This window comes from Carassius carassius, chromosome 47, assembly GCF_963082965.1.
Source record: "Carassius carassius chromosome 47, fCarCar2.1, whole genome shotgun sequence".
NCBI classification, from domain to species: Eukaryota; Metazoa; Chordata; class Actinopteri; order Cypriniformes; family Cyprinidae; genus Carassius; species Carassius carassius.
In genome coordinates, this window is record NC_081801.1 from 21,354,889 (window position 1) to 21,371,564 (window position 16,676).

The 16,676-nt window shown below is 35.6% G+C and overlaps 1 protein-coding gene and 1 pseudogene across 1 annotated transcript; both read right to left on the minus strand.

The window, feature by feature from the left end:
* Positions 1-589: 589 nt before the first annotated feature.
* Positions 590-10,193, minus strand: aldocb (aldolase C, fructose-bisphosphate, b). Its single transcript, XM_059542941.1, has 9 exons — positions 10,062-10,193; positions 4,590-4,723; positions 4,230-4,441; positions 3,396-3,450; positions 3,152-3,312; positions 2,571-2,654; positions 2,282-2,456; positions 1,858-2,057; positions 590-1,553 (listed from the first exon to the last, which is right to left on the minus strand). Exons 2-9 carry the CDS (start codon positions 4,699-4,701, stop codon positions 1,461-1,463), a joined length of 1,092 nt encoding a protein of 363 aa, XP_059398924.1. The 5' UTR covers positions 4,702-4,723; positions 10,062-10,193; the 3' UTR covers positions 590-1,460.
* A 1,371-nt stretch (positions 10,194-11,564) lies between these two features.
* Positions 11,565-14,884, minus strand: LOC132130858 (ribosomal protein S6 kinase-related protein-like; annotated as a pseudogene).
* Between the last annotated feature and the right edge of the window lie 1,792 nt (positions 14,885-16,676).

The window sequence follows — 16,676 nt, forward strand, 5'->3', positions numbered from 1 at the left end:
ATTAAAAGGCTTACATCAATACAACAAATGTTAAGAAATATTAAAATTCTGACTCCAAATGCTGACTGAATGAGACTTGCAGCTGTTGTAAAACATCCTCTTGCACCACTCCGTTTCTTAATTTCTCTTATGTGTAAAAAAAAAAAAACAAACAAAAAAAAAGCAGCTCTAATCTGTTGTTGCATAAACAGTACAGCATTTGACAACTTTGTAACCGTTGCAGGGTACAGAATATTCCTCCAGCCCTTTGAGAAGTCACTACGACGTAATTGTTTTTAGGTACCCGAGTGTCAACTATTTTATCAAGCACATCTAATTGTTCTTACAACACAAACATTGGATCCGTCCCTCCAATCTTTTAAAACTTCATGGAACTCCAGAGTTGACTATATTTGTTAAATGTGTCTCTAATAATTTAAGAAACAGTTAAACAGAGCCATTAAATCACATTGGGGGACTGTTGAGGAAAGCACAAATGTAATGAATGTGTAAATGTGAAAGTGTAAGATATGGCTCAAAATGTGTGTAACAAGTGTATGAAATAATAATAATGAAATAATAAACCTGCATATTGATGACAAACGAAATCTAGGGGTTTACAGTACTTTATTTTAGGTTTTACTATCTGACACAAAGTGCTTAGAGAACATCAAATCACAATATCACATTTTGTCAACAGAGCAGTGAGAGCTAACCTCCCCAGGAGCTCCACAGTTTGGTCTGCTCTGCCGTTTACAGCCAATAGAAGATATTATTCATGTAGCGCTGCGTCACAAATACAGGGAGGAGAGGGAGAGGCATGATACACTCAAGCACACTCAAACACAACAGAGCACAGATTCAAAATAATGGTCCTTTTCAAACTAATATTGTTAGTACTTCATATTTAATTTCTTGAACCATAATCACACAACCCAAACAATGCATATTATATGTGAACACAACACAAAATATTTTTTAGAGTCTGGTGGAGTTATTTTATAGCTAGCAATTACATATTACTCCATTTCATTCCAAATTATGATAAACTGCCCCTGCTGGCACACATTGATCTGGACTCAGTATTCACATCTTCCACACATCACCGTTAAGACCAATGAGGTCATCCTGCACTGATAGGAATGTGACAAGTTAACTCATTGGAATGACTTATGTTGGAATAATAAAAACGGAATTCCTGACATATACATCCATTTAAAACCAGTAATGTTTTCTTTTTCTAAAGAAATCACGCCTAGAATGTTTCAGAAATAAAAAATAATATCCTTTGTACCTTTCTATTTCTCCTCTCCAATACTAAAGTTTCATACATTTTAAATAGAGACATTATGAGACATTGTAATGACAACCCTAAAGTACAGATGTCAGCGCAGGCCTGTGATTGGTTGGTGACAGGAAGGGTAGCAGCTGTGCACTATACTATTGGCTGGCAGAAGCTTGAACGATAGGATGTAGGATGTTCAGTAGGCATGATTGGCCACGTAGAGGGACTGTGCTGCTGATCCATCGGTTCCAGAGGAGATGTACTTGCCTTGAGCAGCCAATCCATTAGCCTGAGGAAAGTTCAGGAAGATCAGTTTATGTTGCATGAATCAGCAGTTTACATCGACAAAGAACAAAACAACTGTAGCCCAACAATTCAATTGTTAATAATAGTATTTTATTTTTTAAATATCTTTTTTATTATTATATTATTAAATATGCTATTATTTCATATATAATTATTTATCATATTTACATTAGAGATGGAGTACTCAGACTCGTACTCTGATTCGAGTCCGGTATTGAACTGACAATACAATGGACCTTTGGCCAATGTGACTGCATCTTAAAGGGAAAAGGATTTGATGAACTGACCTCAGCACGCTTGATGAACTCCTCTGTGGCAGCCTTCTCGTTTTCCTTAACTCCGCGCCAGGCGTTGAGGGCAGAGGCCTGCAGGGCACGTCCATAAGAGAAGGTGAGGGCCCAGGGTTTCGTCAGAGGGCAGTTGTTGATGGCGTTCAGGTTGATGGATGCGTCCTCCTCACTCTGACCTCCGGAGAGGAAAGTCACACCTGCCAGAGCAATTTCAAAATGGATTATGCACATTTCCTGAAATAGGACTCTATTTCTCACCATACACTGTTCACTGCTCACACTTTTGTTAAACATGCAATTTCCTCTTGCCATCTACATCATGGCAATCTTTGTATGCTTAAAAAAACAGCAACCACATTCTCAAAACGTCAAAGAGTAAATCAAACACAGCTGAGGTTTCTCCATTAGCCTCGTGACTCACCGGTTACTGCGGGGGGAACGGTACGGCGCAAGGCTGTCACTGTCGCCATGGCAATCTCCTCACTGTTGTATTTGGTGGGGCAGGAGTGTCCAGCTGTCACCATGTTGGGTTTCAGAAGAGTCCCCTCCAGATAGACATGATGATCAGACAGGGCCTTGTAGCAGGCAGCAAGGACCTGGAGATACATGGGAAATTAAGTAAAGTTAAGTAAATTTAACCTATAATATTTATCAACCCTTTAAATCAAGTCTGGTTTCCATGCTATAAATTGCTGTCACTTTTAATGTACCTTCTCTGTAATATACTGGCAGCGCTTCAAGTCGTGTTCCCCATCAGGCAGAATCTCTGGCTCAACAATGGGCACAATCCCATTCTGAAAAAACCAAACAGACAATACTGTGTCAAAAAAAGTCACACAGCATCCATCTTATCTCTGATATCTATGCATTAGCTTCAACTCTTCTTAGAAAATATCTAAATACACATCAAGACCTTTTTGATTTGGATTTTTTACCTTCAGTGTTATTGGTATTATTTATATACCATAATAGTATTCATGCATAATTTGAATTAACTGTTCCTTTTATTTTTCAATTTAGTTTAAGTTTTAGTCATATGCACTTTTGCCATTTTGTTTTATATTTCTATTTAGCTTTATTTCGGTTTCAGTTCGTCAGTTCAGTACTTCAGCTTATTTTAATTCAGCTTTCATCGCAACGTTGCAATTTATTTTGTAGGTTTTTCATGTAAGATTTAATTTCAGCTTCAATTAACAATTCGGATAACAACTTTGAATAGTTCTAGTTTTAGCGAACAATAACAACACTTCTTGCCTTTGAGACAAACACAGACAAGACTCAGGGAGCTCACCTGCTGGCAGATGCTGGCGTAGCGAGCCAGGACGTTAGCGTTCTCCATGATGGCTAACTCTGAAGGAGTGGTCTCGCTGATCTTCAGCACAGACCTCCACTTAGCAAAGTCTGCACCATCTTTCTTATACTGAGCACAGCGTTCTGACAGGCCATCAAGCCCTTAAGACAAACAGGTATCACATTAACAAAACATCATAACTGCCGTCAATTTTCGCAAATACTATATAAGTGTCTAAGCTTACCCTGTGTTGTGGTCTCTCCATTCGTTCCTGCCAGAGGGACAACACCTTTGTCAACCTGTAAAAGAGGACAACCTGCTTTAGATCAAACTGTCATGGCAGCATTGCTAATAGTCCAGGAGTCCTGATTGTATTTTCTAATAACTATCCTAAAAAAAATGTCTTAAACTATTCTCAATTCACGTTTAAACTATAAATACAAAGAATAATATTTCAAACATCTTCAAGCAGCTAAAAAAGGTCTACTTAAAAAGCACCTTGTTGTGGCAAACATGAACAGCCTGATTTAACCTTACAATATTATCTTTATCCTTTGACTACATATTTATATCTCAGCACTCAGTATTTATGGCAGCACTGTACATTTTATTTATAATTTTATACACACACACACACACACACACACACACACACACACACACACACACACACACACAACCTAGTATGTAGTGGTTGGTTGGTTGTGCTCTTATCAACCTCAAGGCTGCATTTATTTGATCAAAGATACACTAAAAACAGTAATACTGTGAAATATTATTAAACTTTTTAATATTTTATCATGTATTAAAATGTGATTTATTCCTGCAATGCAAAGCTGAATTTTCAGCATCATTACTCCAGTCTTAAGTGTCACATGATCCTTCAGAAATGTAATATGCTGATTTATTGTTATTATCAGCGTTGTAAAAAGAATTGTGCTGCTTAATTTTGTGGAAACCATGATACACCTCTTCAGCATTTATCTGAAATAGAACATTTTAAATGACTACTGTCACTTTTGATTAGTGTAATGCATCCTAGTTGAATAAAATTATTAATTTAAATGAAATCTTGTACCTTGATTCCCACAACAATGCCCCTGTCCTTGATCATTTTGGCAAAGGGTGTGCCATCATCAGCTTTCTGGTAAAGGGTCTCATGGAAGAAGATGACACCACCAATGCACTTGTCCATGCGCTCGTCAGCAGAGAAAAGGATCTGGCGGTACAGACGGCGGTTTTCCTCTGTGTTCTCAACGCCGATGGGGTTCAGTCGCTTTGCCATGCTACCTGTATAGATGCAGACATACATCTCAGAGTGTTAGAGGCACTGACAGAAAGCTGCTTGCTGCATATTTCACATTAAAAAACAACATGAGGGGGAGTAAATGATCACATTGGATGTGTTACTTCCATATAAGATGAAACCCTCACTGACCTGTGGACTCATCTGCAGCGAGGATGCCCTTCCCAGGAGCTACGATACGCTGAGCGATGTCCTGCAGCTCCCTCTTCTGCTCAGTTGTGAGTGCGGGGTACTGGTGCGTCATGATGTGTGAGGCTCAAAGCAACCTGCAACACAGGAATGGCAGACACACAATTGTCATTTCATCATTTTAACCAATAACTTCACATATATAATATATATATAGTGATTCTGGAAGAAGGAATGGTCTCTAATCTCTTGTCACGTGTTCTCTAACCTCATCATTAACCTCATTCAAATCTAGAGCTGTTAAACTGGCAAATGGAGGTTTCAAAAAGAATTCAATAAAAGGGTTTCCTTAATTGTGGCCAATGTGTATTAGAGAAAAACATTTATTTCATAATCATATTTCCCCCCATTTTAAATTATTTTTATCCAATGAAAGGTTAGATTTTTGTGCATTTTTTTAATAAAAGATCAAAAGGATTAACAATGCAGATTAATTTTTACAGCCTTCTTTGATCATATTTACCAAGTGTGTCCATATTTTTGGGCATGACTGTATACATATATATATATATATATATATATATATATACATATACATATACATATACATATATATATATATATATATATATATATATATATATATATATATATATATATATATATATATATATATATACATACATACATACATATATATATATATATATATATATATATATACACACACACACACATACTTTTTTTGATATGTATGTAATAGCTGGCTATATAGTTACACACAAAAAGAAAAACCTATGGCTCTTGATTTGTGAATCAGACCATGGTTTGATTGGGAAACTGGCTACTTTCTGCTTCTTAGAAACACTACTTTACTCAAAGAAAGTCACAAAAAGAACAACAGTTCATGTTCTTGGAAATGTCTGACTGCTGGCTATGGACAAACAAAACTGTGCCTAATAATTCAAGGTATCTAAAAGGGTCTGGTTAATATTCCGGCCTACTCTTCCTCACAAGCTCTTCAGTGAGGCTGAATTGCATAATAACATGGACTAAAGCCAGCAGAGTGTATTTTATTCCTGTTATGCAATCCCACTCCTCTAATCTCTGCTGTCAATCCCCATTAGACAGGCCCCACTGTCTGTTACTACATTTAAAGAGCTGGATTGACCAAGCATTTCATTAAAGAAAAGTTTGTTTATATTCCTTGTGAAAAAGAAGTACACTTTATGGAAATAATATACTTTAAAATAAAATAATTCGGTGCAAATGGAATGTAATGATTTACTTAACTGCATGCTAATTACAATTAAATTAAAATGCATTATAGTTTAAATTTACATTAAATATAATTAGCTTTATTTAAGAGTACTTTTTGACCCATTTAAGTAGGATTATATTAATACATAATTTCATATTTACTTCTGTCTTTGAAAATATGGTTATAGTGTACTGTTGAATAGTACTGAAATTTATTTTAATGTAATTTCCATTGAAACTTGTAAATCACATTTAAATATATTTGTAGTTACATGTTTAATGATTTGCAACCTAGCAAATCAAAATAAGTTTACTTCTTAGATTATAATAATAAAGCTTAAAATAATGATTTAAAATAGACTTTAAAATAAAACTTTCAATTTGAATTTAATATTAAGTGTTCTTTGTAAAGTCTACCCAAGTGTGTCAAAAAAAGTGATGAAAGTATACTATTATTTAATTGATATTATATTTTCTGCATGTTAAGTTTTTAAAAATAAATTGTGGGTTCAATTCCCAAGGAACACACATAACGGTAAAAAAAACAAAAAAAACTAGTATAGCCTGCATGTACTGTAAGTCGCTTTGGATAAAAGTGTCTGCTAAATGCATAAATGTAAATGGTTGAGTGCCCCCACATCTCTGTGTTGAATGGAACAAGCCAAAACCGGCACAAACTGGCTGGTGTGTGTGGATATAGATCTCTGTTAGATATGCCGTGACACCAAACACACCAGTTCATCCACAGAACCCATGGAACAAAAGAGAAAACCCTCCTATCATGACACAGAATGATTTAATGTTATATTGTCCACAACTGACATGTTACTGAAATGAACTAAACAGAGATACTCCTCTGTGGGTTTTAATGAGAGACTAAATAAATCAGTTGATTTCACACCAGTTGTTGTTTCTCTAGCATCTGAGCTATTGTTTTATTTCTATGCTAGGATATGGCTTATCACAGTATGTCTAAAGTGACACGAGAGCACCCCCCCAAAGACTGGACTCTGTGAATGAATCCGCCTCATTGGGTTTGCTGAACAATGGAAGTTTCCACAGAAAAACACAGCCTACGGCTTCACATATTTTGAGTTTTGGAGGGATGTGTTACGATGTGCTCTTACCATTCCACTTAGAGGGGAAAAAAAGCATCTGACATACTGTAGTCTTCAATGACTGGCTTTATTTTGTATTAAAGTTAATGTTAAAGGGATAGTTCAACAAAAAATTAAAATTAGTCGTTAAAGTTTCTTTCTTCTGCCAGACAGTTGACAATAGCCACTGGGGGGGGGGGGGGGGTACTATGGAAGACACTAGGTACTATAGGGGTACTATGGGGGTACTATTGCTACTGTCAACAAAGATAATTTGAAGAGTTTTGGCGACTAAACAGTTGATGGTCGATGTTTGGCTGCTGTAGGCTGTGTCCTCCAGAGGTCATAACCATTGGTCGTACACATCAACGTGGTCTCATTTAAGAAAGATTAACCATTAGTTTGCAAATTAAAATAGAAAATACAGTATTTTACACCTCAAGAGGAATAACAGGTAACTTTAACATGGTTATTTTCTTAAATGAGACCACCTCAATGACATATGCAGCCGACAAATCTTTTAAATCTCTTTTTAATGCAAAAGGGCAGACCGTATTGGCTTCATTGACATCGTATTGGATTCAGTGACACTATAAAGGGCAAACAAAGGTCATATTGATTTATGACCACAGTCAGTGGTCCATGATGAAGAGGAGTCCACTGGTCCTAATTCAAAGTAACACAATTGCTGTTACAAACATACCATCACATACAGTATGGGTTACTGCTTGTGTGCATTAAACCTCAAATGTTTCAAAGTCACAAACTATACTTCTATTAGCCTAGGTCAACATATTAATTATTTTAACAATTAATCAAATGTAATTAAATAAATAATTATTTTATAATTAAATAATATTTATTTATAATTATATTTATAAAACTTTTATTTTTAGACATTTTATTTATATTAGGTATTATGAGAATCCTACATACACTAATGGAAATAGGTTGGAGATAGACCTAGATATTATTTAGACTGCTTGCAAATGTTAGAGTTTATTATATAGTATTTCATAGACAACTGCAAGCTCGGTCTACATTAAAGAGAACCACATCGGCTTGCCATTTATCAAGCACCATCTGTGTTTCTAACGCAAGTGATTACATTTTAAAGAGTCATGATGACACTGTTTAGACACTGCACTTTTAAGTCAATTAGTTACAGTATTAATTCTTAACTGGTTCTAAAGAAATCAAAGTGGATCAAATGAATGCCTTTAAGGCACCAATCTGCTAAATGCTTGGATATACAAGCTCAAAATAGCTAACCAGTCTATTATCAGTTACCCCTTCCGATCACTACTAACCCCTTTTACCATTGCATATACAAAGCTGAAAGGATTTGGTGGTTAAGATTTAATTGCAAAAGAAAAGAAATGCATTGAAAATCAAAATGACAAATGCTTATCCTTAGGTTGATAATGCCATCCTTTTGAAAACCTGTTTTTTTATTCAAACAAATCTTTATAGGGAGTGTGGGTGGCCTTTCAGAAGACGCTTCTCAAAGAAAATGTGCAAGGCATTAGCGACAGCTGACAGATTCAGTCTGCATCTGTTGCTCTGCACTGCATCATGCGCTACAGTGAGTCAGTGAGCGACCATTTTTCCAGTGGCTTTGATCCCGGAAGCATCTTTCCCATTCATTTTCTCCATAGGGATTTCAATGTCACAAACCAGCCTGCTCAGGACACTGTAAATGTGAGCTATAGCAAAAATGTATATGTATGATTGGTGGAAGGATGTGCACTTAAATTGTGGCGTAATCAAATAAAACAGCACTTCAATATATAGCCTATATATAAAAAATATTGATTATTTTTAAATACATCCGCTGAGTTCCTGCTGAGCTTTTCTGATTGGTGGATCTCCCTTATGGGTAGTGTAGTTCCTCAACACACGACAATTTCCTTTAAAATATGAAATTGCACTGATTTGTTTGCCCAGAATTGGTTTCTCTAAAAAAATATTAAATTTTGTGCTTTTCTTTTTATTTCAACAGGACTTTAATGCAATGGTCATGCAAAAGATACAAAAATAATACAGAAAAGAAGAAATAGGAGAGTCAAAGTCCACCGTTAAGAGGACTGTACATCCTGAGCTTAGTTCATTTAACCTTGAGCAGCACTGTCCCCGCGGTGTCCTGAGTGAGAAAAGACACCATCCTCAGTGCGTCACACGACACGCGAGAGGAGGAGAACACAGCGTGATTCATTACGCGCCGTGACGCAACGCGACGCAAGCGTCCTTGTGCCCTCGCTAACAGATACTAAAGCGTCCAAGGGCGACATTAAGAGCGATGGACATCTTTAACAAAATCTGAATTAGACGTACATTATTTACATATCCCTTTTGAGAGCGTGTGATGTTGTAAGTATGTGTATTAAGTCTCTAAAGGAAACGCTATTTCATCACGTTAGCTCATCTCAGCTAGGCTAAGCTACAGTGATGTAGGAAATGTGTACGTGCAGATCGGCCACACTCCCTTCCGCAGACAGCAGCCGCATCCGTGATGCTGTATAGACCCACACGTGCATATGATGCTTGAATTAGCATATTCTTTGAAATAAACGCTGGTAAAATAGGTTCGGTTTGTCGACTTTCTGTTAACTCTACTCTAAGTATGTTATACGGAAGAGCAATGGTGATGATGATGCTGTTCATCCGTGCTCAGGGTGACATTGAATGTCATGAACGTCGACGTGATGATGTTTGTCTCTTAATGTACGTTAGTCCATTTTGGAGCGTTTAAACCCTCAAAAACGAAAATTTCACTCAGAAATTAATAAGACTGCATTTAAATGCTTTATATTTGCTATAGACCCTACTAAAACGTGTTTATCATTGTACCATGATGGAGAAGGCCTTCGAAATGAGACCACCACCTGTCGGATCATACATACTTCTGATATTTAATGCAAAGCAAATAACGTTGCACTATTAAAATAGCAGATATTTAAAATAAAAATCAGAAGGAATTAACAAAATTATATTCAACATATGTTTACAGAACGAGTAACAACGTTAAATGTCATTCAAGAAAGCGGCAGTGTCTCTATAATTACATATTATTTTATTTTAAGAGACATAATTTTAAATAAAGATTTCAATCATTTACCTTTTTAGGAGAGAGTGATGCAAAAGATGTCGTACTGTCGACAGCCTCCCGTTTCAATGCCGCAACGCAACGTGACCGCGCAGGAAAAGCTACCCAACTAGGGGCGTGGCTTTGGTCACGACCTTATTATAATAGCAATGAATATCCATGACTTTTTAAAGTGACCCCGAACGTCATCGTCAGCGTCTCGTGCTTGAGGTGTGTTGTGCGAGCACAGGCTTTTATTAAATACAATTAAAATTTCTTAAAATAACTATACATTTAAAGAAAAAAGGAAAAGAAAGAACGACACATACTATTTGCCAATTTATTTTTCTTACAAAACATTTATATTGGTAATATATGCAATGTTCAATACATTTACAAACCAACAAATTATTGGTTCTATTTAAACACAAGAAGGTTTTATTTACTTAGTATATCTGAACGATTTAGAGAGAGAGAGAGAGAGAGAGAGAGAGAGAGAGAGAGACTGTAGCTAAATAATAGGGCAATGACAAGGCAGCTTCAGAAAAAATCTATAACAATACTGCGTGAAAATAAAACATTTTACTACATCATTTCTTTTGCTTAGTTAGTTGATTAAGGATCAGTGGTGTCAAGCATTCTGGGCATTTTTTGTCATCTCAGGCAAACAAGGTTATTCATGCATCCAACCAGGCACTCAGCAGTGGTTAAAATAACAGTACAAAGAGTAAAGCCATTAGTATAACACATAACCACCGTACCTTTCCCACAGTATAAAGCAAAAAAATAAATAAATAAAAATAAAATTGGACAAAATGCACAGTGATGAGCATATAATGTCATATAAAAGGATAGGTATCAATTTGACGATCTGATCCTTTTAGCATTAAAGTACATCCCTGAGGGTTTGTGTAGCTTTCAAAACATTATAAAACACGAAGAACTGAATTGATTGTATGTTTGTTTAAAGGAGATGTAGGGATGGCATATAAATGAGGACAAAATAGTCAAATAATGTCAAAGTATATGAGTAACTATGAACCACATTTCACTAAATGTCTCAACAAAAGGTAAGGAATTCAACATAAGGATTAGAATGTCTTAATAAAAATTAAATACACTTAACCACCATTCCTTCACAGAAGAATAAACTCCTATTATAAGGTCCACCCGAAAATGAAAATTCTATTCTCATTTACTCACCCTCATGTCATTCCAAACCTGTATGAGTTTATTTTGGTTATTCTGTATTAGTTCAATATTGGCAACCAAACCATTTCTGTTCTGAATGACTTCTATTGTATTGTTTGTACATTCATGGAAGTCAGCTGTGTGGTTCAACATTCTTCAAAATATCTTGTTTTTGTGTTCCACAGAAGTAATCATACAGGTTTGGAATTTGGGTGGACCATCCCTTGTAAAATGTCTGGTTTTGGAATTTAAAAAGTTAAACAAACACTTCTCTCTGGGAAGCATCGTTCTGAAGTACATGGCTTTGCATTAGCGCTTCTACCCTCTCCATGTTGGCCAGTGGGTGTACATGGTTAGGTAAAAATTAAGTCACAGTCAAAGTTTGGGAAGGGCTCCAGGGTCAGTCCTCGACAGGCTTTGGCAGAGCGGTCAGGCCAGTTCTTCAGCTCCAGGATCAGCTCCATGGGGGTCTTTTGGAGCAAATGGGAATCAAACACTGTGCTGTGGAAAAAGGATTGCCGCTTAAAGCGTTCCAGTGACCGAAGGCGACGTGCTGGAGTCTTACAAAGAAGCTGAGGAGAGCAAATATGGGATCAAATAAATAAAAAAGGGGATCTCAATGTCTTAAACTGTGTTCAGATTCGCCAAGATCCCAGCAATCAAAAATCACAGCTTTCAGTATGAACTCTCATCAGAAGTTATACATTAAAAGAGACAATTCACCCAAAATTGTGACATGACAAATTAAAGTCCATCATCATTTACTGTTCAAAAACTGTATGATCTTCTGTGGAGCATAAAGATATTCTGATATTGCGTCTATACAGTGGAAGTCAATAGGCTTTAGTGTTGTCTGGTTCCCAGAGTTCTTCTTTTGTTTTTCACAGAATGCAGAAAATGATACAGGTTTGGAAAGACACAAGGGAGAGTAAATAATGACAGATTTTTTGGGAGAACTATCCCTTTAAAAAGTTCCTTTTTATTCAGAGAATTTGATGAGTGTTCGTACTGAAAGCTGATTTTTGGTTGATGACTTGTGGTGAATAACCAGTCCAGCAGTGGTCCAGGTCTCACCTCTGTAAGCAGGAGGGCAAAAGGAGGAGAGAAGTTTTTTGGCATCTCATAAGGGAAGTTGCGTACTCTCCTCAGCATGCTACAGTGGTCTGGCTCTGGAGACACAGAAACTGTGACAAAAACGGAGAGGGAGGGGGAGTTCAGAATGACTTGGCAGAAATTGCACATCTATTTATACAGAAACAAACTAACAAGTAATTTTTTTCATTTAAGATGTTGGTGCAAATATATGTGCATTTGTCCTCACCTTTCCAGTGGCCAATGCAAAAAGAAGGATGCCAAGAGACCACCAATCAGCCGCGTGATTGTAGGGACCACCGCTAGGGACTTCAGGAGCTACAGATTTCTTAAGAATCTTGTTTATATTCCACAGAGCTACACATATAAACGTCCTTTCATTAGCAAGCCATAAATGTAATTAATGCCTCATTTTACATTTTCAAGAGACCATTTATGTATATTAATCCACATATATTCCACAGGAATCTTTTATTTGTTTTAATTTCTTGTTTTAGTATAGATTTATTGTTTTGTTTCACAAATAGTGAATGCCCTCTCTCCACACTCAAAGACACCGAGACAAACCGAAGTCAGCCAGTCGTAGGTGGCCTTTAATAAAATATCAAAAACCCTCAGATTCAGATAGTACCACTAGAAGATTCACATCATAAATAATCATTATTTTTATATTGTAAACATATTAAATTTATGATTAGATGGTAGTTTGATGTCATTTGAGTTTTAGAAGCTTTGATGTTGAGTTTGACTTTGATGTCATATTTTCACTTTCACATTTTAACAAACTAACAAACTAATATTGAAATATATTCTCTGGCCTGGAAACCCGAAGCCTGGATGTTCTGGAACATTCCATGTTTACAAGAAAAAAAAGCTGACACATACTGCCCTCCATTGGCAGGACTACAGAACACAGACTGCCTCACCCTGATCTGTTAGAAGGACAATCTCCATCTGTTAGAATAGCACTGAATATCAATGAAAATGATTTAAAGGCTTTTTTAAGTTCATATTCATTACTTAAGCTCATTAAATTAAAACATTATTACATCCAAAACAGTGTATACCTTCACATCACGATGGATGATGGCATAGTCATGAAGGAACCCTATAAAATATAAGATGATATATAAAATTTAATACAACACAAATATTTTGATAAGCATTTATAGCTACTTGAGCAAAAAACTGCTTGCCATGAAATTTCCAATGATTTTAGGTTAATTATATTATATTATATTATATTATATTATATTATATTATATTATATTATATTATATTATATTATATTATATTATTAATATACTCCTCACTGTTCAAATGTTTGGGGTCAATAAGATAAAAAAAAAAGACATTAATACTTTTATTCAGCAAGGACACATTAATCAAAAGAGACATTGCTACAAAAAAATTGTATATATTTACATTCATATTTATATTATATTTATATGTAACCAAATTTTACAATATTACAGTTATCATTGTATTTTTGATCAGATAAGTGAAGCCTTGGTTAAGGTGAGACACTGCAGGCAAAAACACTGTTTTTTCAAGCACCTGTCAATTTTGAGAAGTGCTTTTTCAAACTAGTGGAAGGAAAACATCCAAAAGACACTGTTAAGTGTTTCTTTTATAGCACTTTATCTGTTTGTGTCAATAGATTTCAATTACAATACATATTTTTAAAGGCCGTTTTCTCAAAATGAGTTTTTTCTTCAACACTGAGCCATAAATCTCCACTTCAGTAGCACTTGCACACACCAAACTTGACATTTTTATTCCTGTCTATATTCTGAAGGTTTTTACAGAGGGATTTGTTCATATATATTTTCCTTGATTATATACAACATTTTATTCCCCCCAAAATTGTGAAAATATATTGTTTTCTGGCTCTTCAAAGTATTTTCTGAATTATGGAGTGACAAAAAAAGATAACCAGAATTCCCTCTGTAAAAACATTTGACTCTAATATGTCAAAAAAATTAAACAAAAAATTTGAAACTGACTTCATCTAGTGTTCAGATTTTTGTACTAGACATTTATGCAAATTAGCACATATTTCATTAAATAATGCCTCATTTGCATATTTAAACATAACATTTTTGAAAACTTGTACTACAAAAAATGTTTGCAATAATCAATGTAATCAATCAACTGGGTAAGTAAGGTGATAACTATTAGTTTTTTTTTTTTGCCCTATTCACCTGCAGTGTCTCGCCTTAAATCAGAAGACTTATTTCAAAAACATAAAAAAAATCTTACTGACGCCAAACGTTTGACCCTAAAATTATTTCTTGTCATGTAGACATGCTTACCTAGAGCAGAACCTAATTCATCAGCAAACACTTTTACCTCCAAACTGACCAATCATCAGCCAGTACGTGTGCAAGTCCCTTGTGCTGCAGTAATCACACACTAGAGAGGGAATAAACAGAAACAAATCATATAAACAGTGCCTGAATGTGCAAATACCAAATATAGACAAACAAACACAAACGTCCAGCTAATACACGTTAGGAGCAGAGAAAACATCTGTCACTTGACCAAAATCATATTACATCAGTGAAGACCATCTGTTTTTAAAAGTTACAGTGAGAATTGATTTTTTATTTGATCCTCTGCTGATTTTGTAAGTTTGCTCAATTACATAAAAATGAAGGGTCAGTAATTTTGATGGTAGTTTTATTTTAATGTTTTGAGGGGTAAAATCACCAGGGGGTCAAATAAATAGTTCCCCACTGTATGCCGTCATCCAGACCACTGACTGGTCAGACAAAGTAGAGAACATTAAGCTTGACATAAACAAATCCCAATAGTGATCTAGACTGAATTAAGTGTCAGTAAAAATATGAGTAAAACAGTGCAGGCTGTGAATAAAGGAATCAGGTGGTAATTAAAGAAAATGACACAATCCTCACAGCTTTAGCTAGGAGAAAGCATTCAAAGGGTGAACATCATAGTGAAAGAAGTAAACTGACTCTCACAAATGCAGTCAGGATCACTGGGAAATCAAACACTGGGGGAATAAAGGACTTAAGGTTTAGATTGAGGAGTCCTAAATCCCGAAAGTGTGAATAATAAGTGGGCCCATATTGGATCTGTGGATTTTTTGGCATTTTTTTACTGAGGGGGGAAAAGTGCATCCATCCATAATAAAAAGTGCCTCCTAGTTTTCTACTTCTAATTCATGAACAGTGTTTTGTTTTGTTCTCTTCTTTCTGCTTCAACGTTCATCACTTCTCACAGCACATGTGCTACGTTTACGTTCTATGTCATCTGCCCGGCTTTCACATATGACAGTAAGCGCAAGCTACAGAAAAGTGGCTATAACGTTTTAAATATGGATATGTTCCTTACTAGAATGCATCGATTCGCTATTGAAGGCCTTTATTCACCCACCAGAGCCGTGTGAGGCACTTTTGTATTACGTATGCATTCACTTTATTGGACTTCTTTTGACTGTTGAACAGAAACAACACCCACCCACTACTATTATAAAGCTTGGAAGAGCCAGGACCATTTTTAATATAACTCTGATTGGATTCATCTGAAAGAAGTAAGTCATATACACCAAGGATGTCATGAGGGTGAGTAAATCATAGGCTAATTTTCATATTTCATATCTATCTATCTATATCTATCTATCTAAACCTAGCATTCAATCTTTCTGTCTAGGTTTTCTCAAGCCAAAATTATTGAAGTTATCGTTAAACTAAATAAGTTTGCCGAGACGACGTCTTTGGGTCAAATTATGCACTTTACACTATATAACATCTTATAGATGGCTGATTTCATGACCAGTCAAAAACAAATTGACCGGTCATGAAGCCAGCACCCTGGATAGCACCCATATTCTTTACAACAGAGGCACACAACTCTAAGACAGTCAAATTGCTTAGTCATGTTGTCAATATAACAGTGTACTCTGGAGGAATGTACTGATGTAAACTTTGGCAACATTTTTTATGACAGTTACTGTATTACTGTATGCTTATATATGCCATATATCCATTTCAAAAGTACACATTTACACATTACTGTATGTGGGATATTGATTGAAAGAGACTGGATAGAATTCCCAGTTACACTTTTACTAGTGGTCTGACTAAATAAATAAATAAATAAAAAACCTTTATGTGTAACTCTTGTGTTGTCCTCTGTCTATACAGTATAAGCTTTCCAACTGAAGATTCATAAGATGAACCTTTGAGCTATTTCAGAGAAATGGTTTATCGTTGGTTGATCTACATTCTCTTCATTAGTCAAGGTTCACTTGCACAATTCATGCCAAATTTACAAAAAGTCTAATACAGTTTACAGTTTTTGAATGATGAGCTTCTCACCTGAAAATGATGATGTCCTGGG

Bases quoted from the DNA above. Each gene is read 5' to 3' on its own strand.
- aldocb (XM_059542941.1), bottom strand. From the start codon at position 4,701: ATGACGCACCAGTACCCCGCACTCACAACTGAGCAGAAGAGGGAGCTG. The intron at 3,451-4,229 runs GTACAAGATTTC...CCTCTTTTACAG, and splicing joins GCATTGTTGTGGGAATCAAG to GTTGACAAAGGTGTTGTCCC. The intron at 1,554-1,857 runs GTCAGTTCATCA...AACTTTCCTCAG, and splicing joins AGTTCATCAAGCGTGCTGAG to GCTAATGGATTGGCTGCTCA.